Consider the following 24,543-nt stretch of genomic DNA (forward strand, 5'->3'; position numbering starts at 1 on the left):
GAAAGCCAGAGAACGGGCAAAGGGTTGCAAGGAACCCTATTTGGAACCATGCAACAAACACCAGTCTCAATTGAAATTGACCTAGGAGCCAATTTCTCCTCTAGACAATTAAAAAAAAGAATGACAACTAGGGCAGTACCACAGTATTTGATTCTGTGATACAACAGTCCTTAAAAGTAAATGACTTATTGAGGCTGCCTACTGTAATGCAAAAACACAATCAAGTAGCGTAGCACGTAGCTGAAGTTCAAACTTCCCCTCTTGTGCTTAGCAAGGACCTCCATCTCCATCCAGCTACAAACTAGGAAAAGATATGTAGTAAAATAACATGATAAGTAATCATCTCATCCATGACAATTTGCACACCAACACAAAGGAATTTTATTTTGAACCCAAATTTAAGTAAGCATTCAAATACTTAGATCAGCATTTAAAATAACCTTTCTCTAAGACATGACGAGAGATTTACTTATTTCCACAGTAAATGCTTGTAAACATTCACTTGAAATACAACTGCCAACACTGGAGGTTGGATAATTTAACTAAGTATGTATAGAATTAATTCAACCTGTCACTGCATTTTCTGACCTTGGTCCTACCCTAAGGAATTGCCCAAAAATGCATTATGAAGGATAGCAGCTAAAAAGGAGAAAACAGAGAAGCCTCTCTCTTTCACTTCTTTGAGGATCTTTTTGTTTTGATGGGTTTTTTGGTTTTGCTTTAATTCAAAAGTTTCTATGCAATTTCAAAACCCTGTAATATTTGGGGAAGTGATAAAATGATGACACCAGCAGATACTGTATTAATAATGATCCATATCCATTATTTTATTAGCTACAATTGCTGCCTTAGCCGATTTTATTTGTATTTTTCCTTCTTTTTATCTAAACACATGCAAGAGCTTATTTTCCATGGTTTCCTGCAGCAGCTAATCAGCTTAGCTTTTCCTGTTTTTCAGTAAACGATTGGCCACGTTTTGATTTTCCACCTTAGCTTATGACAAAATGCAGCAAAGGAATAAGTTTCAAGACTCCCAGAATACTCACAGAGTAAAAGGAAAGTCCACAATATTAATAACTCAACTGATGCGATGGCTGGGACAGCAGTGCTGAACCTTTCTGGACCTCACTCACTTCCCAGGGAGGATGAAGCCTCAGGACTCGTGTGCACCTCTTTGCTAACCCTGGAAAGTATGTCATGTCCCAATTTACGCATCTACAGGTAACTTCTATTAATAGGATCCTACCAGAGTGGTCACAAATGCAACGTTTGCTAATTCAACTCTTTTACACTTCTGTGAACCAATGAGAGGATCGATGCTATTCCCTGTTTCAGGTGAGAATTTCAGCATTTTAAGAAGTGTTTTCACAATAACATTCAAATATAAATGAGTATCCCAAAGTCATTTGTTTCAATCCATGACCAAAATGCAATGAAATTCATTTCTTGCATAAAGGCGAAAATCTGGCTGAGCTTGGGGACTTCACTGGGACAATCAATAGAACACACTCTTTTCTGGAAGCTCCCAAACTGAGTATTCCTGCCCTACACAATCCTGACTCAAAAGAAAAGCTCCAACAATCCATTTTTGGTTTGTATAATTCACATCTACTGTTCCCTATGCTCAGCCAAGCAGCCTCTTGGTTATTTGCTGGCTGATGAGCCAAATGGACCTGCCACTATTGCAGGCGATCTCCATGCGTCCAGTAAAACCAGGTAAACCGAAGGCACTGTGCTCAGTTTCACAGATCAACCACTTGCACATAGAATTATAGGATATCCCAAGTAGGAGGATACCCATAAGGATCATCAAAGTCAAATCCTAGCTCTGCAAAGGATCACCCAAAAATCAGATCTTATGTCTGAAAGCGCTGTCTATATCTTAGGGCAATTTTTCTGGAATTTCCAGCTATGCAGAGGCTGGTAACAGTGACTACTACATGTGGATCTCATTCAGTTTGCTGGTTATACCAAAACCTTGATCAAATTCTTCATTTTTCCATTTGGGCAACATCTCTGGACTGAAAATAAAAATGGATGTGCTGAATGAAATACGGGTGTAGAGCAGCCATCATGCAGCAAAAGAACAGAATTCAAAACATGGCTTTTCATTCCAATCACTGTGTATCATTTTGAGCATCAATAATCATTTTGCTGCAAGCAAAGCTTGCTAATGATGTTTGCACAACAGGGAAGGAAGGGTTTTCCATATTGCTATTAGTTGACAACTGCTGCACTGGTAGAGAAAACCTTATTCAGCTTTTCATTTTGCTGAGACTTTGCTTTGCATTAAGCACAAAATGTCATAGCTTCCAAATGTAACATGACAACCTAGAGCAATTTTACTGCAATACAAAGATGGCCTTTGAAAATAATTATAGAACAACAAAAAGAGAGAGATGGGGAAAAAAGCAAATACAAAGAAACACTTAAAAGATTCTCTTGCATAATAAAAAGATATTTCCTATCAGAACTAAGAACCTCCTGCTTCTACTGAACCCAGCGACACTACTGCTATTAACATCAATGGAATCAGAGCTCTTTGTTTTAAAATGCCAGTAGGCATCCAGCTGGTTTGCTAAAGACTGCAATGCACTTCCCTTCTCTGAATACAGCCATGGCAAATCCCTGAGACAAATCCAAGTTTCCTGATACTCTTTCATAACAACTGGTTACTCAAAGAACTGATACTCATTGCCCCAATATCAATTACAGCACAGTAATTTTCTATAGCAAGAATTTTGCCAATTTTTTGATACAATTCTGAAAATCAGAAATCTCATTATGAGCTATGAACTTTCTCACTTACCCTTCTCCATTGTCTCCCATTATGATCGCAGCTTGACTGGAGGTGTTTACTTTTTCACTATCTATCAAGCTTTCAAATATCATTCAAGTCTTCAATATTTTTGCTAAGACCATCAGAATACAATCCCACGTCCATCCCATCCCTCATTTTGTGGATAACATTCATTTTCCCGCACCTCACCAGCAGAAGGAAAAAACAGACACTGCCTACTTTTTGTGAGTTTAATTTAAGATGAAAGACACGCACAGGAACTTGCAATAACTTACTGAATATGCCAGGTGCTGTAAGTTCAGCTCTCCTCTCCTTGGCAGTATGTAGGATATTACCTAATTTGATCTGACCTCCCTAGCGCATGGTAAAGTGGACTTCAACAGAACTATCAAGCACCCTTCATAACTGGGTCTGTAAAACCTCAGCCAACTCTTCACCAGACGCAAGACTTTTCTCATGTACTCAGAATCTGCCACACCCCAGAGCCTGGGGTTTGAGAACTGAGCAGCAGCAGCTTTGCACTGATTGCTCACTTCTGACCTCCAGCTCTTTTGCCCCAAGAACAAAATTGACTCTGCCTTATGCATCGTAAGGAAAAGGCATTTTGCTTTAGCAGATGCACGTTGTGATAAATGTGGGTTAACAAAAAATTCTGTGGCTCACTGTAGCGTAAGACAACTCTGCACAATCATTCTAATTATTCCACAGACACAGGTATGCTACAGGCACCTTTAACACACACTAAATAACCTCCTCTCTCCTCAACAGGCTCCTCTGAACCTGCTTCCTTCAGGCTTCCTTGCACTACCAGCCCCCATGCAAGCAGTTTTCTTTATCACTCACCTCCTCCCCCCTTGTTTCCAAACAGAAAGATCTAAGCAACAGAAAACAAACCATGCCAATAAGCAGAATCTAGATTCTTTGAAAAGAGAGCTTCCTAGAAAAGGTCTCCTGCCGCTTCTCTTTCATCAACATGTCTGTCATCATCCACCTCATCTACTTGGTTCACTGCAAGGTTGTCAGGAATGGCACTAATAAGATTATGCTCCAGTTCCCAGGACCACACATAGAACAGAGCATGTGCGATGTTGGTCACTTGGGGAAATGCACCACTTACCAGCTGAGAGCGGGCTGGCTTGTTTTTTTCCTTTAAAAAACAACAGGAATCAAATAAATACGGCACTACAGAATTCCCTGTCTTACTGCGAGTTCCTACATAAGATCTTCTCGAGATGTAATTACATCCTGAAAACAAAGCAATGCTAGATTTTCTTTTCTGGGTGAAGATATTCAACAGAGAATTAGTCAAAGACTGAACAAAAATCACTGTTCATTTTTTCTGTATCTCATGTCCAGCAGAGGAAATAAATTTGTCTCCCTGTCCCCCCACTTCTCCTTCAAAAGCAAGCAAACTAACAAAAACTAAGGAAAAGAGCTATATGAATCCCTTAACATTCTTCAAGGCTAAAGTGGGAAAATAAGAGAGCACTAGCTGTTGTGCAACTGCAAGAAGCAGTGTCAAATCTGTGAATCTATAGTCTCTGGGTTTTGATTTAGATTCAGATTGACACTTCCCAGCTAAATCAAAAATAAGTTTGTGTTTCATTATTCTTTTTAACTTACAGTCTTGAGAACAGATTTGCCATCAGGCTTAAAGGAAAATACCTTACGAGGAGAAAAGTGAAGGACAGAAGAGAGAAAACTGATGTTTAGGATCCGTGGAGTAGATCATAAAATCATGCAGACACTGATTAAAATCAATTTCCAGAGGTTTTTAATACCAGCACCCATCAGGACTACATTCACGACTACGCATACACATCACACAGAGGCCAACACCAACCTAGGAGACAGCCAACTGAAAAGCTGTGCTTCCACAGGGACAAGCACAGGATCCAGCCTGCTATGGGTAAAACCAGAAGCTGAGTAAGAAGGAGAGCTACTCTAAAAGGACAGGTTTGAATTCAGCAGTCCCATTATGACAATAGTGAAAGCTTTTGCAAATGGCATGCCCTACTGGTTTGATTACAGCATGTGTTCTAGCGAGGTATCCATGGAAACTTAAGAAAGCGATGTTAAATTTGTTGGATCTATTTGGAACAAGGGAATGGGGCCATTTGCCAGTCAGCCTATCATAACCACAGGTACTTTGGTCTTTAAATAGAGAAAAAGCCTCAGGAGTCCTCAAAGATGAAATCTGCAACATCAAGTTGTCAGGAATGCATTTCTCAAACAGCGACTAGAAGGTGGTAAGAACTGAATAAAGCAACTGTGATTTTAATGTTCTCATTATCTCTGACTAAAGACAAACAGCCTGGCTGCAGTAACAAGGGGGGATATACCCAAATATCCACTGTCCAGAGTTCATATGAAATGGGAAGAAAAAAAACCATGAATTAAAAAAACCTCGTGACAAAAGGCCATGCTGCACAGGCAAGCTCAGAGCACTCTGAACTTCAAAATGGTTGGAGTACACAGAGAGACTGAGAAACCCTTAAAGAATGGTGCAGAAAAGCATCATCAATGTAAAATATATCTAGACAAGAGCAAGTCAAAGCAGAATTCATAGATGATCTCTATGCTGCTTGCTTCACCCAACACAAAAACAACTTGCCTCCTTCCTCAAGGAAACTACAGTTGACTGGGGACATTTCTGTAACAGAGACGGTAGTTCTTCTGAGATGATAGCAAATAAACTTGCACAGATTTCAAGAAATTGCTGCTATAAAACTGCATTCATATACATGCTTCTTTCTGGACTGCAAACAATACAAGCTGACGGAAACGTCTCTCAGAATTCCTAGGAAAAGTGCATCTCCAGGGCACAGACTGAGAGTTGACCAAAGCTTACAGAATTACTGATGGAACAAACAGAGGAAGACCCTTCCGGGTCCCTTGAATTTGCAAATTAAGATACTTCCAGAGCCAGTCCACGCGCCCAAACCACTGCTGAGTGAACCCAGCAGCTTCTATCCATAAGCAGAGCACAGCAGCATGCCAACAGCGGGGCGAGCCAACGCGGCTCCCCGTGCAGCTCCCTGCTCCTGACACACCCTGATGCTGCCCTTAGCAAAGGCATCAGAAGACAGGAACAAAGGCTTTCCAGTCCCAGCGCTGACCTCCAGATTCTGAGTATTTTTTTGTTTATTTACTTTTTTTGTTAGAATTGACTGCATTTTCCTTTTCATTTACACAAAATCCTCTCTCAAATCCCTTTGAGGCAGACTTCGAAGGAATTTCCTGTTTTAATACCCACTGCCATCCTAATTTTAAAACAGTGAAAAGTTACTGCTTCAGTAATAGTTACAGTAAAATTTAAAACTTGCATATGTTTATTTTAAATGCATATCACTATGTTCCTTAACACAACAGCAAATGGGTCATAGTTGACATATTTTGAGTAATGAGATCTATGGAATGTTCTTTTTAAGACCAAAAGGCACCCGGTGGCTGAGCAGAGGCAGCCTCAATCTGATGAAGCCAGGAGCCAGGACCTCTGCTGCAGTTAGGAACATGAAGTCTTCACGTACGCTAGTGGCACAGCAGATCCCTTCAGTTCATACTTGACAGCAGCTTTCTCTGAGTGCAACATCAACATCTGTGACCTCATGTTACAAACCAGCTGTGCACTTTTTCAGTAAAACATCTGTGAAGTGAGCATACCAATTACAGTCACAACTGATGGACTTCAGAGTTCATTCTTGAAACAGATTCCAAGTCTTCCTCTTTTCTAGTGGGAAAACACAGCTGAGTAGCTCTGCACGAATGTGTCGTAACTTGGAGCTTCACCCATTTCTACTGCCAGTTAGTGAGGGTGCTTAACAGGAGAGCAGAGGATAAGCAGGGTGGATTTAGGTTGGATATCAGGGGGAAGTTCTTTACTATGAGAGGAGGTGAGGTGCTGGAACAAGCTGCCCAGAGAAGCTGTGGATGCCCCATGCCTGGAGGTGTTCAAGGCCACACTGGATGGCAGCCTGGTTTAGTACTGAATGTGGAGGTTGGTGGACCTGCCAGACAGCGTGGTTGGAGATTCATGATCCTTGAGGTCCCTTACAACCCAGGCCATGCTGTGATTCTGTGAGAGTGACAACTGTCACTCAGAAGGTCACCACAGAAGAAGCTGAAGTCACTTCTGAATCAAACACTCAAAGAGTCTCATGATTTCACTGAGCTGCTTACGGCAGATCTCAACAACTACCTTACATATAAATAAAAAAAACAAAAGGAATAGAGCCAAGCTCCCATAAAAAGTTGTTTCAGAGCTACTTGTGGTCATGACTGTTCTCCTCCTGGGAAGTCACATCACTTGAGTGCCATGCTGTTTATTCCTTACCCATTTCTCTGTTATCATTCACTGAGGGCCAGCAGTGCTTTTTAAAATACTGGACTAAGCCAAGCTGCTCTTTTACAATATGTAGACTAAAATAGCCACAGAGAAATACTTCTAAGCTATAAATGTTGCACTCTTTGGAGTAAATGACTTCTGAAATCCCACCTAATACAACACCAAAAGGCAGAACTAATTCAGGTACAGAAAATGGAGGTGAAGGGATTCAGAAGTGACATCATAGCAGAGTACAGTAAAAAGCATTTGGCAGAAAAGAGCACGAGGCAAGACACCAGTCAACTCATGTGTAACCCCAACAACAGGGACAGAGTTAGAGAGCAAAACAGAACCTACACCATGACATTTACACCTGCAGATCAGATCTTCTGCAGCTGAGGCAGCATTCAGGTCTTCCTGCACAGCATCAGCCTCCTGGGGCTGCTGACTTCAGCTGCATCCAAAGCCGCAGCCGCGTCCGAGCCGCACTGCTCCCAGCTCTGGGCCAGCACAGCGGTGTCACGCCATACGAGTGCTGAGCAGCACAGGGCCTCCCTGCAGTCAAACCCAGCTTTGGGGAAACCCCACAGCTCACAGCAGGGCAGCTCCCTGCACTGCTAGGCACCCGCTGCTACCCCAGGGGAATGAACTGAAAATTCACAGGGTGCGTACAGTAAAGGAGAACTGAATCAGCATCACCCATTGGCTGACCAGCACTAGAAGGCAGTACAATGAGAAGTTCCACATGCAACAGCTCAGGGGCACAAATGACTGCATCAAGGCTCACCCTGAGCAATCTGCAATCTGCAGATACCGCAGTGCTGTGCTGACTGGAGCTATAAGCGATGGGCAGATTCCGCATGCAACGCCGTGCTGTTTTACATACAGACCTCTCTTCTACACATTGTACTACGCTGCAGTAAGTGGCTGCAGCCCCTGGACTGTCAATACAACACCTACTAAATCACGTTTTATCCCTGACATCTTTCTTCTCTGACAGCTTCAGCATTCCAGAGAATGGAAAGCACATAAAGATTTCTGGCATAGCAAATCATTGATTTACTGCATGACATTCCATCTTCTAGCAAAACCCCTCCTGAACAAATTCTCCTTCTGTCACAAGTCACTTATTCTCAACACTGCCTTGCACTAACCTTGCAGCTTTATTACAGCAAACAATACACAGCGCTCTCTCACCTAACACACAAATGTCACTCTGTTCCTTCCTGTTGTCAGCTACAGAACTGTCACAGGTACATTCAAGCAGAGTAAGCACCAGCGACTTATACAGAAAGCACTTAACATGTACATGATGGGGGTGAATATGCAGTAAAGATCTTGAAAATTCAACCAGTTTATAAACAGTATTATCTGTACTGTTTGAAATGGGCACTCTTTTATTCCACGTGTGCTACAGTTTACCTCTTTTATTTAAAGTGCTCCCCAAATCCCACTCACAGATGCACTTTTTTCTTCCTTCTCTCCAACAGAGAACCTCAGTTTTGGGGGGAAATTTTGAAAACAGGCCTCCTGAGCATCACCACAAGTTCTCTGTGCCAAGAAGGCTCTGCTGTCTTCTGTAGGAAATCAGTCCATAGGGAGGCTTTCTGACCGGTCCTGTGGCTGGTGCTTGTGTGCACCCGAGTCACCATCCCCACCTGCAAAACAGAGCTGCATCCCCAGATGTGCTGAGGCTTACAGCTGAATAAGCTCATCAGAAGAGCTTTCCTTTAATTTATTTCCAGGATTTGTTGCTGCAACCTACCTCAGGGAACTTGCTTTATCAGGGGCTTGGACTGGATGATCTCCAGAGGTCCCTTCCAAAGCCCACAATTCTTTGATTTGTACTAAGAGTCTTTTAAGTTTCTCTGTACATATACCACCACCACCCAAGGCTCAGCATCCATTTCCCCAGTCTCTACACCATTCAGTGAGGAAGAAGGTTTGGAGAGACACAATGAGACGAGCCAGGTTAAGCCCACACTGTCCTTTGGGCTGTTCCCCCAGCCACGCATTTACAGCATCCCCAACAGGAAGGGATCATCCCCGTCCCTGCGGAGCTCTGCCTGTCACCGGGCGCAGTGCGAGCATCGACGGACCGCAGTGAGACCCTCCCTGCAGGCCCGCGGGGAGCAGCCCGATTAGGGCTTCCAGCCGCCGACCCGCACGCACCGTCCCGGCGCCTAGCCGCAGTGCTGCCTCCCGCCCGGCTCTCCTAGCACACCACAGCGATGCCCGCATCCCGCTCTCCCACTCGAGCCCTCTCTCTCCCTCCCGGCCGCCGGGCGGGACGGCCACAAAAGGCCTCGGCGGCCGCATTGTTCCCGCACCCCGCTCCCTCCCGGGTCGCCGCAGCGGCTCCCCGGGGCTGCGGAGGGCGGCGGGCTCCGCTCCGAGCCCCGGCTCCCTCCCGAGGTGCCGCCCGCGGTGCTCCGCAGCGGGCAGCCAGCCGGGATTCCGCCCCCGCTTCCCCTCCACCGGTCCCGGCCGCCTCCCCCCGCCGCGCTCCCGCATTGCGGCGAATCCCCCCGCCTCACCTGCCGCGCCGCCCTCGCTCTCCGACATGGCCGCCCGCCGCCGCCCCGCGGCTCCCCTCAGCCCGCCGCTCACCGCTCCCGCCGAAGCATGGGCCGGCCGCGGAGCCCAGCCCGGGGGAGGCTCCGCCGCTTCCTCCCGTCCCCACCCCGCCGCGCCTTCCTGCGGGCGGTGCCGCTGCAGCCAGGCCCCGTCGCTGGCAGGGGGCGGCGCGGCCCCTCCCCGCTGCGGGCCCGGCGGCGGCTGAGCGAGGAGCGCTGTGGCTCGGAGGGGACGAACGTTCCGCAGTCGCTGACAGGTTCCCCAGAACCACGGACTGCGGGGTTACCGTCACAGCACCGCAGTGCTTCATTGGCCTTTGGAGCGGGCTCTTTCTCGACCCGTGTCCTTCGGAAGCTCCGATCCCGCTCATTAGCTGATTCCCACCTCTGCAGGACCTGGGAGAGAGGCACGCCCACGGGCACTTGCACCACCATTAAGCTGTAAAGGTTTTTCCAAAGACGCTATAAACCCGAGAATAAAAGGCCGATATCCTGCAGCCAGAGCAACCGTTACCCTGTTCTCCCTTGCTTTTCGGGTCCAGTTCTCCCTTATTTTCCAGCCTCAGCAGCCATTCAAATTGTGGAAGCACTGCTTGCAGTTCTCGTAGAACAAACAAGGCTACTGACTGCAGTGCAGCTCCTTACTGACTTCCAAGCTCAAGAGATCACTGAGATTCACTGTAAATTATTCATGCCACCAAAGATTGCCCTGAGCCCTCTCACCAGAGGATCCCTTTGAATCTCTGGAGGACTGGCAAAGTCTGAACCAAAGTCTGGGTGCTGCAGATGCTCGCTCAGCACATTCTCCTTTTTTTTCCCCCAGGTTTCCTCCCTGAGTGCACGGCTATGAGCAGAGCCCTCACTCAGCCCTCATTCATGCAGCTCCTTGCAGCCATATTCCCTCTGTGAAAGACCAGAGGTGCAATGCACAAGGTAAAGCCCCAGTGAAATGCTTCACGTGCTCACAGTTGACTCACCTGGAAGGCCTGCACCAATCCTGTAGGCACCACAACCAACACCTCCTCCTGAAACCCAGAGAATATGCCAAACTCCTCAGCTTTCTGCCTCCCAGAAGGACATGCTGAACCGCTGAGGAGCAGCGAGGGACAGAGCAGGAACAGCAGGGGGATGGCAGCACTCCGTCAGCCCCAGCCGGGCGCTGAGCTTCTGAGGGGATCAGGCACACGGGCTCCCAAAAAGTGGGGACAGTGTGCCCCAGGGCTGCTGCTTCTTGTGCTTCCCTCTGGCTCCAGGCCATGCAACAAAGGGAACATCTGGCCAATAGTCTGCTGTAATTGCATGTTTAGTCAAGCTGAATACTTATGCTGTCATCAAACAACCTCGGAAGTAAGAAACCAAACAACTTCAACACTTGTTTTCCTGACAAGAGGCTTAAATAGCAGAAACTTCTGCTTCAAACTAAATGCACTTCAATAGTAATTGACCGTAGGCTTTAAAATGTATTGGGATAATTAACGAAGGAAGGAAGAAAAGAAAAAGGAATAATCAAGAAAAACAAACATGCACCCAAATTGTATACTTCCAGGAAGAAAGCCTGCCATGCAGGCTGCTCTTGCATGATGCTTCAAGCAACAACACACATAAAAATAGCATTTGCTGGGTACAGACATCCTTCTGAATGTCAAGGCAGTGACTGCATTATTCAATATCAAGCCAGGTTGCCTAAGCTACGCATTCAGCTGTAGGTGTTGTGAATAATGCAGAAGGAGAATATTTGAAGGCATGTGACTGCTAGCTTCAGAAATAAGACCCTTCCCAGAGAGCTTAGCATCTCCTTTTAAAATCTAATGAAAGGAACTGGGGGAAAAAATGTATTTGTGGTAAATTTGGATTTTTATTCTGAAACATCAAATATTGCACTACGGCACCTTAAATTTTGTTTTGTTTTATAGAGATAAAACTGAATTACAGAGATAAATTACAGAAAAATTAAGGAGTACTATTTTTTCAACTCTCTCAACTGAAAGCAAATTTAAAAGTGCATTTCAATCTAAAGAAAGAACACTTTGAGAAAGGGCTCCCATATCAAATGAACCACTCTGGAGCTGGAAAGACTTTATTTTGATTCCTTAGGAACTTTGTCACTTTTATGGTTGTTTTGATATGTTGTTTGGAATCTGGTTGGTTTTAGAGGTTGAGATTTTGGAAGCATAACAGGAAGTGAGTCTAAATATAGTAAATCAAATGTAAAAATACTGCAGATAGATTTTGAAAGGATGGCAAAAGTAAAGCCATCTACATTCTCAGAATACCTGTCCTTACACACATCCTTATGTCCTGGATGAGCTCATCAGCAGGTGTCCTAAACAAGATTCAATGTTAGGGTGGGTTTGGAAACAGCTTTGCTTCTCAGTGAACAAACATGAGCTGGCTTGGTATATTGCAGGGGAGCAGCAACACAAAGGAAGAACCTTTTTTCCAGCTCTGAACCAGGCACTACTGCTAGGCTACCAAAGCACCTACCGGCATTAAACTCAAGCAACTAATCCAGTACTTCACAGGGCATTGCTTGGGTTTCCCCTCAAGCACCTACTTGGGATTGACACCTCTCAAACACATCAGGAACCGTGATTTAAGGTCCTCTTTTGCGAACACAGAGCACTTCTCCATGTGATCTCCAGAAAGCTGCAGCGGCAAACATTCAGTTCCTCACACAAGGGGCTCAGACACACAGTCATAAACTCCCCATACAAGAATAATAGCTGTCTGACCTCACTGCTTCTAACGGAGCTGCTGCATAGATGTTAGCCATTAGCATCGATGAAAATTTCATGAGAAAGCAGCAGATCACTGCAGTGCCCTCTAAGGGCCACGCTCACACGTGGTGTGTGCTGCACAAATCTGTGGCTAGCCAGCAAAGGGAGCTCTGTGTTTCTCACGCATGACTATGAGGGTCTCAGCAAGGTGCTGATCTGGCAGCACTGAGAGTCAGCAAGCTGGGAGCACAAGGCACAAATGGCAGGAATGTAGGCACTGGGATAATGCTTTCAATGCATCTGACAGCAAGATCTACAGATCTGATTACAGATGTGGAGATCAGCATGCTGTGTACCCTACACTGGTACCAGAGAAAGTTGCTATCTGTATAAATCAAACCATATGTAAAACAAGGTGATGGTTTTGTACTCTGAATATCCCTCTTAGATATTCTGGAGCACCATTAAATGCATAGTATCTGATTTTTTTTATCATTCGCATAACTGTTATTGCAATCTCCCCCTACATTCCAGTTTACAGCACTTTGACATCTTTAGTTCTGCTTATTGATTCACATAGTAATAGCTTATAAATTAATGTTAATGCAGAGTCAACTGGGAAGCTGTGCTCCCCTAAACGAGTTGCTATCTTCCCTTTCCCTCTTCAATTATTTAGCAAGAAATCTTTGTAAGGACAAGAAAAGCTGTTCATCACTATTACAGCCTTTCAATAAAGAAGCACAAGAAATACAAAGGGTTTCTTCAAAAGAAACAGTTTATACTGTTCTTAGTACACCTGTTCTTAGTACATTTCTCAGCATCATTTGGAAACATGTTATTCTAAGATCAGAATCTGCATAGAATTCTCCACCATTTCATAGCTGGATGTTTCTGCAGCAAATCTGCTGTATTCTAGAAACTGAAAATGCTCTTCTGGTGCTTAAAACACCTAGACACACACCTTTTAAATGTAGAAATGGCAGCACAAAGCTAACTACTGCTTGCACCGTGTTTTTTCCCCCCTTCTTTTGGAAACCATACAAGGTAGGTATGTTGCATGCTGAACAGCATCTCCAACAGAAACACATCACAGGAACATCTGAGAGTTTTACTGTGGACCTCAGTGGACTGTGCCGGATGCTGTGTATATAAACCGAAAGATGGACTCATATTCAGTGCTTCCATTCACACTGTGTGTCCTGAGCACAATTCCTCCTTAAATTCACTGCTCTTCCTCTACCTTGGATGTATTTTAAAAAAGGGAAAAGAAGCAGATGAATGTAACATTTGTTATATAATTTTATGTGGTCATGTTATCCTCTGAGTATTTCTCTCCAAATGCACACCATCTATGTAGAGAAAAATACTGTTATCTCGAGATGTTTTTAAAGTATCAGCCCGACTGCTTGCTTTACTTTTTTGACCCTGCATGTGGCAGGGGGGTTGGAGATTCATGATCCTTGAGGTCCCTTCCAACCCTGGCCATTCTGTGATTCTGTGATTACTACACATTTCCTATTGCTCCAAAAGAAACAAAGCTATCTATTCATCAGCCAATGAATTTATTTTTGCTATCTGATTTCTGAGAGCATATGCAGTGATTAAGTAAGTAATGAGCACACTGGCTCCCACAGATCAGCAGAAGGTCAGGTCACTCAGCCACCTCTACAAGCGAGCAGCTCAGCATGTCAAAATTCTACATACCCTACTCCGTATGGCCTCTGCTCAAGAGAATATATTGAATCCCCAGGCAGCACGTCTAGGTGTTATTGTTCATAGCTATGTTTTGCTGACTGCTTCACTGAATTAGGCATCTCCAAAATTGCAGCGCTATTTGCAGTACAAGTCATAATTTGAACCCTTAAAAATATCCTGTACCAGGCTGATTACATTGAATTTGGCAGTGTAAAAGGGAAACAACTCAGAAAATTATCAACCTCAACAAGTCACATGAAAGCATTATCTCTCATTGTGCACCTGTGACACATAAAAATGTCATCACAGAAACAGAACATATGATAGTTACCAGGCACCTCCCTAGCTGCTTTCTGAAGCTTCCTGTGGTCCAAAGAAATAATGGAAAGAAAATGCATGGCACTGAAAGACAAGGAGAATGATTGATGTGATGCTGCAAATAACCTGCATCCAAAGGGAAAATTCAAAAGTAGGAGAATATTCAGTTTCCACATGTTGACTACTTACAGGGAAACAGTCATTTAAGTTGCATGTAGGTACATGTCAGGTTAAGGTATTCTTTTTTCTAAGATGTTTGGGAAACTGTTTGACAAATCTGTAAATATAACACAAATGTCAATCCAAATCACTGAGACGAGAACAGAATGGATCAAAGGAGCGGGCACTACAGTGCACATTAGGTTACATCTGTCTCACTCTGTATCCGGGAGGTAAAAGAGGTCACACAAACATACACCTGCACAGAGGAATAAAGGAAATTCACAGATCAGCTGAAGAAATGCTAAGGAAGTTACAGAACAAATAAGAAATAGCTTGATCAGTTTTAGGGGCTACTTGACATAAACAAGGACATCTGTATATCCTCCTAGGGCTGAGGAAACTGACTGCTCACTGGAGGAAATCTTAATGAATTCCACTGACCTCCAGTTTAACAAGGCAGCAGGACCCAGACATTTCAGATCGTGAATGGAAATGAAAAATAACAAAAAATCCTCTGATGTTCATAAGAAATGCCCAGTGAATACCAAACACAGTTTTTACCATAACAAACATATTTTGGTTGGCCTTAGGATCTTTAAAATGTGTATTAATGCAATATAGTTTCCTTTTTTGTTTCATAGGATATTCTCCAAAGCAAAAAGGCTAAATCATTATAGCTCCTTTACAGAGATAGGTGCTAGAAATGTTCTTGAAACATAACCTACAAATGTAATTGATTGTGTTTTGTTTTTTTTTTCAGAACGTAACTTCTAAAAAAGAAATATATGACAGAAAGTTACATTTTGGACTATAAGGGGGACTATTTTATTTGGTAGACAAAGTATAGCAAACCAAACATATGAAGAAAAAATAGAAATATTGTGGAAGTGGCTATTTTAGTATGAATTCTCTGGTTAAAATAGGTTCTTGGAAAACATTCAAGACGATTCCAATAATAACACATTTTTAAAAATTAAAGGGCTAGATCATCATCAGTCACTATGAGCAATTTGTCTACATTAGGTTAAGATGTCCAAACTGAATGATATCCTGAGTAGTATCAATATTGCCTTAAAAGCTTAATGTGCCACTAATCCCTGCATATTCTTTTTAAACTATTGCATATTTCTATTTGTGGAGCCTTTAATGAGGGCACACACACACATAGATGAAAGTACTCGACATCCCAAATGAACAGAGTGAGGTTCTCTGCACGGTATCTTATCTCATCATGAGAGAGATGAGAACTCTGATGTATTTTTTCTCCCTAATCACTGGAGAGCTGAGAATTCTGTGAGATGATACCAATCTATTTCTTGCTATAAACTCTTTCTAAAGGAAGATATCAATGTCAGTTCTTGAAGATTTCTAAACAGGGAGCCTACTATGCAAAAATAAAGGCTACCAGTCAGTAAGTCACATTATTTCTGCAAAGGTGAAGAATTACTATGAGCAGTAACAAGCAATTAAAAGTTAAATTAGATCATAATATGAAGAGATGACTCTTTTTAAGAAAAACAGTTCAACTTATGCAGGACTAACATCTCTGTGACTGTTTCTATAACTGAACGCTGAAATAATTACAACGGTTACATAAAAAAAATAGAAACCAAAATAAGCCACTTCCTGTATTTACACAAATGTAAACAAGAACTCGGTCTGCCTCTGACTTCACAATTCAGTAACAGATAAAGAAAGACGGCAGAGCTCACTGGCTTACAAATGAAATCGGAAACAATTATTCAAAACTGGCTTTGATGATACATAAAGCTGTGAGTTGAAGACTGATATTTGTCCATTTTCATTGAAGTACAACAAACTGCACCAACATCTTCAAACTGGAGCATACAAATGCAAGAAAGATCCTTCCTCTGCTTTTGGTCTTTCCAATATTGATTTATTATTTTAGTCTTCTTTGCCAGCAGAAAAGAATGCTGTTGACATTCCTCTAAGTGTTTAGGCTAAATTATTGCTAAACTGCATCAGTCTGGTAATTCAAGAAACCAAGAATTTGTTCAAGAGAAAAAGTAATTCTCTAAATGATGCCACACTTTAAACTTAATGTCTATAAAGTTGTTTTAATGCCTCAAAGAAACAATCCTTTAATCATGTTTATTTGCTTTCTCATTGCAAAAGAATCCTGTAGCATTGATCCCATTAGATATAATAAAAAGATCTGGATCTGGTTTCTATTTCTTTGTGAAGATTATGATTTAGAAAAAAAAAACAACCAGTTGTTATATTACATTCTGCATGCATGTGTATCTTATAAAACTAGGATTTTCACTGACCACAAAAATATGCCTTGCCTTTTAGTACTTAAGGCGTGGTGGCAAGCTGTGATCACAGCTTCTTTCAGCTGGATTTAAAGTCTTTTCAAATTAATGGAAGATCTCCCATTGGTCTCAGTCATTTTAGAACAAACACTGAAGTTAAGTGACAGCTGTCCCCATGCATTGTCTGCAGATAACATCGGACATAATGTTTCTGATGCAGATATTTTTGAGCTCACACTTCATGAATCTGTGCTGCTTCGCAGAAACTGTGATCACCTACAGCATCAGACCTCTCATAGTTTAAATTCAGATGTTTTAGTAGGTCTGCCACACAATAGGATTATTTTTTTCAGAAAGCATGAGGACAGAACGTGCTGAGAAGGGGACAAGATTGTTTTCAGGATCATGCAACACCAGCAGATCTCAGCAAGGACATCAGGAAACCAAAACATATCAAATGCACAGAGACTATTAATGCATTCACACCTTGGATTATCATTGTTCACCCAAGGTCTCCTGTCTCTGAAACAACAGGCAGTGAAAGTTCAGCAGAAAAAGTGTGTCATGCAGATAGTAAGCGAGCCCAATGTGAAAACCATCACCAAAGAAAAGTGAATTTAAACTTTTATGTGAAAAGAAGCACTCGACACTGTTTATAAATAGTGAAATATGTGTAAAAATACTGTTTAAATCCATTTCACATCTATCTTCCAAAGGATTGTATTTTTGGCTTTGTCCATATTTTCAATCCTTTGCCTTAAGTTTGAATATGGCTGCTCTGTTATTTAGACAGTAGTACCATTTTTACTAATATAAAGAATGGCCAATTTTAAATTTTAACGTACAAAACTACTGCCACTAAAAGTATAATTTTGTATGGCGCTCAGCATGGGCCCAACTCTCCTCCTGAAGAAGCTTTGTGCCAAAGAAACGCAAAAGAAACAGAGAAGACAAGCTTACAACAAGCCACATGGCTTACAAATGTAATTCTTGTTCTTGCATAAAGCAGGCCTTTAGATTGCATGACTGCAATAAAAGCAGATAGTAAACAAACAATGGGCACGAAGGCATTGCTCAAGAAACAGGGGAGCACATGGTAAGGAATGTACTATGAGGAGTGTCTGCCAAAAGAGAGAAATAAGCATGAGGAGATAAGAATAGTGTTTTCTAAAACAAGGTCACTGCAGAAGTTTCAGATTCCAGTCTACGTTTATAGCCTTTGGTGTCAAGCTGTCCAAGAACAGTTCCAGAAAGACTGACGCTGTAAAAGTAAATTTTCTCTGTCATCGTTTTTCTCACCCGAGGTGCTATCTGTCAAGGCCTATAAACTTCACCGTGGATATATTATGTTAATAAGACATGAAATACTGTATATAGCTACAGGGAAAATAGGGTGCTTGTATCACATACGTCTTCCTGTTCACTGATGCAAGATCTGAGGGGCATTTTCTGCAGATAAATGAGTCTAGGATAACAATTTAAAATTGTGTTTCCAGTTGTAAACTGACTATGTAGACAGTAGACATGTAAGCAATCCAAACACTGCCATGGAAGACTATAGTCAGCCTTCCGCGTTCACACTTCAGTGGCAGATGTTTAATTAGTGTAAAAGTAGACCCTCATCATCTCATTTTGCACCTGAGGTAACTCAAACAAAGTATTTTACTGTCAGTGTTTCACTGGAATCCACAACTCATTTTCCATAGCACTGCATAGGTATAACAAACAGCCAGCATCTCTGCAAATATAAGCAGAGGAAAACAATAGTTCAGAAGGACTCTCTTACTCTGAATGGTTAATTTTGATTTTCAAAAAGTGCTACTTTCTCCAAGGTGCAGCTGAGCAACATCTGAAACAGCAAATATCTAACAGAGCCTTCAGAGTCAGCCAGGTGCTTTGACTTCCCAATGCAGTCAGGCACCCAATCCTCTGTGAAAATCACAGCAGATAACTGTGAAGATGTTTTCCAAAGGCAGCTGGAAAACTATCTCCATTTCTAGGTCCTTTGACAACCTCACTGGAACGAGTGTTTTACCCTGCAATATGTTTTTGCATATCCATGCATTTTGAGAGCATTTACAAGATTTTATACTCTGCTTGCAATTGTGAGGATTTTTGTTGAAATGATTATTAAGTTTGCCTGAGATAGTTCTTTTACAACTGCAACTTCCTACAAGCATTTCAAGCTGCAGGAACATACAGTTCTAAGGATTTAGAGTTACTAAGAACATACAATTACTATGGGTGAAGAAGGGACACAGTTGAACTTACAGGTGACATTTTTTCTAAACTGTGAACAAATTCTACGTGGATACCCATCACAATTTCCTGATGTGGTATAGTTTAAAGGCAAAAAATTACAGGTGAGTAGCCACTATCGTAGTTCCTTTCAAGTCACTGCTGAACCTCACTGTGAAGGCTCTTTGGTTTGTAATGCCTGCAGATTTGGTTCGCCCCAGTCAGCAGTGCAGCCAAGCAGGGGCACTAGCAGCAGTGGGCAGCCCATTCCCTAGGCCCTCGCTCACCCTTCAGGCATCACTGTGCTCTTGCAGGGATATGTTAGCATATCTCTAAGCCTGTGCATTTCTGTACCTGGCTTACAGCCAACTGGCAGAGAGGCTGATATTCTGATACTGCTTTACAGCTAGAAAGCTGCCTGCAGCTTCAGCTCCAGCTGATGCCTTGAGATCTGAAATGGGATTTTTAAAGTGAGTTCCATTGCTTTCATTTTTAGCTCCTTCTCATCTTCTCAGATGCTTTGAGTGTGCTTAAGCCTAAAGGTGACCAGCTCTACAGATGTGCACAGTGGAAGAATCAGATGCCTTTCTTCCCTTGCTTTTCAGACAGCATTCTGACAGTGTGATGAAGTTTCTCTTGCAGGGGGTATGGAAGCAAGAGGCTTTTTGAACACCTTCATGTGAGTGATTGTAACTTGTCACAAAAGAGCAAAAGGTAAACCTGTAAAGCATTTCCAATTTTAAAGGTCTACTGAGGACACCAAGACTGCAGTGTAATATAATATGAAATACACATTTAAATATTACAAAGATGCCAGATTATATATATTTGTACATATACAGAAACCACTAAATTAAATAGATTTATGATGCAAAGCTGAAGTCAAATGTGGATTTACATTTAGAAGTAACAAAAGGGGAACAAAAGCATGTGGCTTTTTAGTACAAGATGAAAGGTTTGACCACAACTTCATACTTGTTTGCATGACAGCCATCCCCACAAGCCAGCAGACATGACCTATAAAACTCTGCTACGAAGGCCTAAGTGAAACTCTTTGCAGTTTCATTAGTAAAAGCTCCTCAATCTTTCCTACATAAATCAATAAAGTCTTCAGGAAAACCTATGAGAATAGAAAAATATGCTGTGATCAAAAGCTCAAATATGTAAAAGATGCAAGCTAAACATGTGCCAGCGAGGTCAAGGAGCCCGAACTCCTTGTATCTAACTCCCTCGAGATCCAGAGAAGGGAAGGGTGAGGCTATAATCCTGTGCTCTTGCAGTTACATCACCTTCTGCAGCGTGAAGTCCTCCAGACAGATGATTTCACAATCATGCTGGATTCAGACTGCTCAGGACTTTGAACACTTGAATCAATCTCTTTAAATAAGACAGCAGCCACTTTCCACAGCAGCCAAAGTCTCCAGTGATTGCAGTGCATTACTCAAGATAGCACATACTACACTAATCTACTCCAGAGGTGACAGAGGCACAGAAAGCTGTGTAAGGCCAGCATCTGAAAGAAAAGGTTGCAGACTCTTGAGCAAACACAGATGATAAAAGCATTCCAGGCGGCTGCTGCTATCTAAGCATTCTGAAACACCCAAGGACATATTCAGAATGGCACAATATCATCTTCAGAAACTCCACTCTCATTATCTAGTTTGTTTGTGCAACGCTTGTTTTGTCCTTTGACTACCCTGCATGACCCTCTTTAAAGCCAATGGAAGTTAAACACACTCAGGTGAGAACAAAATGGAAATCCACTCCTTACACAACAGCAGTACACTGACTTGACAGACAAACCTGAACCCAGTAACATTCTTGAATAAATATTACTTTGATTACCACAGATCTAATTGGGAAGCAAAACCAGAACAACCAACGTGTTGGTGATGAACAGGGCATGTCTTAAAAACAGAAGCAAAACCACACACAAGATCAAATGGAAGAACAATCAGAGGGATCTAAAAGAAAAGCTGAACTGATCGGACAGAACAATTTTACAACCGTGTCCCCACATTTCACAAGGGCAAGAAAAGATGCCGCACTGCTCAGCCTGTTCGTCCCAAGGCCTGAATTTTGAAGCAAATCTGCATTTTTAGCTTTCCTTTTCTACTTACGTGCAAATGAAGCAGTCTCAAGGCCCCGTCCAGTGATCTCTATCTAACTTACACGCACTCAATCAGTGACAAAATTGTCAGATCTTTTCAGTGTTGCTCACGCCATAATTGCTTTTTGATCATCCCCATGCATGCTGCACAACAAACACAACAAAGAAAAAGACAGGAACTGCAGAAATACACAGTGCTCAGCACGTAGCTCACATTGACAGAAAGGCGTCTGTCCTGGCAGCCTCATTTTCAACTCTTACTGACTAATGTTTTTATTTAAAATTATTCAGCTACTGATACCATTTTTCTTTCTGATTTATTTTCAGCATTAGGAAATTATGCGCTGCTACTGTGTCAGGAGAATGGAATTAGGTTTAGACAGGATCAGAAGATGTGTCATAGAAGACGTAACATGGTCAAAACTTATGTTGAATGGCTACCACAAAAAATAGCAGTGCTATCTTGTGCCATACTTTTACAATGGATATTTTATCCTGTTTAATCTTGATTGTTTCCCTCGATTATGATAATAATGGAAATCTGGCATCCTAATTACATATTCCAGCAGTTTATAGGACCTTGGGAAGTGGAAAAAAAAGGACACAGCTGCCCTACAGGACAGAAACTGCTCACCTTCCCACTGAAATAAAAGTGTCAGCTCAGAAACACGCCAGGAAGGTGCCAGCTGTCTTTGCCTCCTGCAAACTCTACCTCTAAAAGACAACGAACTATTTTTTTTACGTAACAACAAGGGATGAATGAAAAGTCTTCAGCAGCACGAATGGGAAAAGTCTGACATTTCCTAAGGCAACCCAGGAAATTGCATATGTCTAATATACACACGTGAGTAAACAAACATCAGTTAAAACTGATATCAAGAGCTGATTATTGCCCATTTATATAGAAAGATTTTCAGAAACATGGGGACAGATAAACCACAAGTTCTCACCTCCTTTTGGAAAACCTCATTGGAAATAGTATCACTGAAACCTACGCTTAAGCATACTCTGTCTGTACTTCTATCAGGTACATGTTTTGCTTTTCATATCAATTGTGCCATAGATTTACTTTAGTGAAAACTCTTAATGTTTTGGGTTGGGTTTTTTTCTCTCTTTTTTTTCTTTTCTCTTGCTATGAATCCCCTTAGCATTGATGTTTTCTCAGGATGGTAATTTTTTTTTTGCTGTCCTTCTGGATCGTCTCCCAAAGAAAGTTTTCAGGTTACCGAGAATTGTGCTGCTCTTTTAATCTCTTGCTGGACCTGCTGCTATTTTCACACTGTTATGTTATTTGTTGAGCTACATTAAGATGACTTGGAAATTGAGAAAAGGATTAAATCCTTGTTGCTAATCTTTAAAATTGTAACAAAGCCTAATGACAAGTTGGAGGGAATTCAGAGAGAAGTAAAAATGACTAAGATGCTTGAGCAGTACATATTTAATTACTTCAGAAAACAGTGGGTTACAAACACGGGTGTAACCAACATTACCAACCTTTGACAAGATTACGAGAAATTCGGAGTCACATTCAGAGTAATGTGAGATAATTGTTACTACAATGCTGAAAGTGTAACAAAATGAAAGGATGAGAAGGAGTATTTATAGGAAACACCAGGAAGTCTTTTAAAATTGTAAATCTTAAAGGCAAGTCAAGACCAAGTTATCAAGATCTGTTATCAAGAGGCATAACAGATGGACAGAAAATAACTTTCTGGTCTTAGAGAAGAGCTTCGCAGTGACCTCTTCAGCTGGTTTAGAAGCATCCAGCCTTTGCATCTGAACACGCCTGCTGCCAGAGCCAGGAGAACGCCATTGGCTGCGCTCTCCTGGCACTCTGCAGCTAGCCATGCAGCACGAGCCAGCTGCTGGAAGATCTGGTTTTACTGCACTTATTGCCCATGGGCCCAGTGCTGCTTTATGTCTGTATTTGTAAAGTTTTGAATGGGTTGCAGCAAGGTGAAGTCAGTGTTCACTGCAAATCTTGGACATACTTCACTGCAATTGTGCAAGTTCTTCACTTAACATCAGTGCTTAAAGAACTGTCTGTAAAAACACAATGTGAGTATTCCCCTATGGCTCCTAAGGAAAGATAATCTCAATGGGAGATAAAGTTCAAAAATTTTACACACCTTTGAAAATGGCAGCCAGAACGAGCAGCGTGCCTCAGAAACAGCCCCTCACTTAGCTCTGTAACAACAAAAGCTGAACAGGACTCAAGCCAACCACTCGTCAGTCAGAACAGGGAAGGGAAGGAGACCCAATTCAGGATTTTGTTTTAACCCTAATCCATCAGAACTCAACTGTCAGACCACAATGTGATGCTCATTCCTCACACTTTGGGAGAAAGAGAAACTTAAATGATGGTGGCAAAACCTGTCCTGTTATTGCTTTTGCAATTGTTTTGAAGGTATGCTGTGGACAAACAGAGCAGGGTATTTTGCAGTATCATTCTTTTCCCACTCCCCTTTTACTTATTTATTTTTTTGTTTGTAAGAACAGCCAGGACCAGTGCAGGGGGTGCTTTACTCAGCAGTTCATGAGCAAGACAAAAGGCTGCATACAAAAACTTCTAGAAAATTCTCTTTAGCAGTTATTATTAATTGATGTGAAAGAAAGATCAGATTCCATGAACTCACACACTCTATTTCTTCTTATCAGCGAGTTAATTGCTGCTTCTTTCTCTACCTCAGGAGAGGCCCCAGCCTCAGACATACTCGAGTGCCCACCTTTTCAAAGAGACACATCTATGGACCCAGCATTTTCCGTGTGACCTTTCAAAGGTTATTCTGTGCTGCTCCTTACAATGGACATAAGAACTGGGATCTTTCTTTGCTGTCCCTAATTACAAGGGTAATCAAACCCTACATTCACTAACTGTAACAGTTTTAATATTGGCTTCATTGGGATTTGAAGCATTAAGTTATATTTGGCATTCAAAGATGATGTATTTTTCCCAAGGTCACAGTATTAGGACTCTGGAAGAATCTGTAAGCTCTTCAGTTTCTTATGCTCTTGGGTTTACTTGAAATAAGCCTGAGTTGTTTTTCAAAGAGTTTATTTCTGGACATGTTTAACCAGATCCTTGGGAAAATCCTCCTTGTGCTAAAATTAGAATTCAGTGATGCTAAAAGACAAAAGTTACGCTATGGCAAAGTATCATGTGTGAGGTTGCTCTTCAGATTAGTTTAGCAGCCTCCAGTCTTTATCCAACAGTCCACTGCCATCGTGTGGTTCAACTCACCAAGCACAATACCTATGCAAATACACCCATGCAATGCTCCCAGGACGCATACAAAAATCTTTCATCATTTTAAGTTCTACAAAGTC

General features: G+C 42.1%; 1 protein-coding gene across 1 annotated transcript in view; it reads right to left on the reverse strand.

The window, feature by feature from the left end:
• The window catches only part of HSPA12A (heat shock protein family A (Hsp70) member 12A), a 49,527-nt gene extending 39,717 nt beyond the window's left edge, over positions 1-9,810 (reverse strand). Inside the window, exon 1 of the mRNA XM_048945752.1 lies at positions 9,662-9,810. Coding sequence (XP_048801709.1) covers positions 9,662-9,689 — 28 coding nt within the window. The 5' untranslated portion in view covers positions 9,690-9,810. The remainder of the gene's footprint in view (positions 1-9,661) is intronic.
• Between the last annotated feature and the right edge of the window lie 14,733 nt (positions 9,811-24,543).

Source organism: Lagopus muta, chromosome 5 (genome assembly GCF_023343835.1).
Source record: "Lagopus muta isolate bLagMut1 chromosome 5, bLagMut1 primary, whole genome shotgun sequence".
In the NCBI taxonomy this organism is placed as follows: domain Eukaryota; kingdom Metazoa; phylum Chordata; class Aves; order Galliformes; family Phasianidae; genus Lagopus; species Lagopus muta.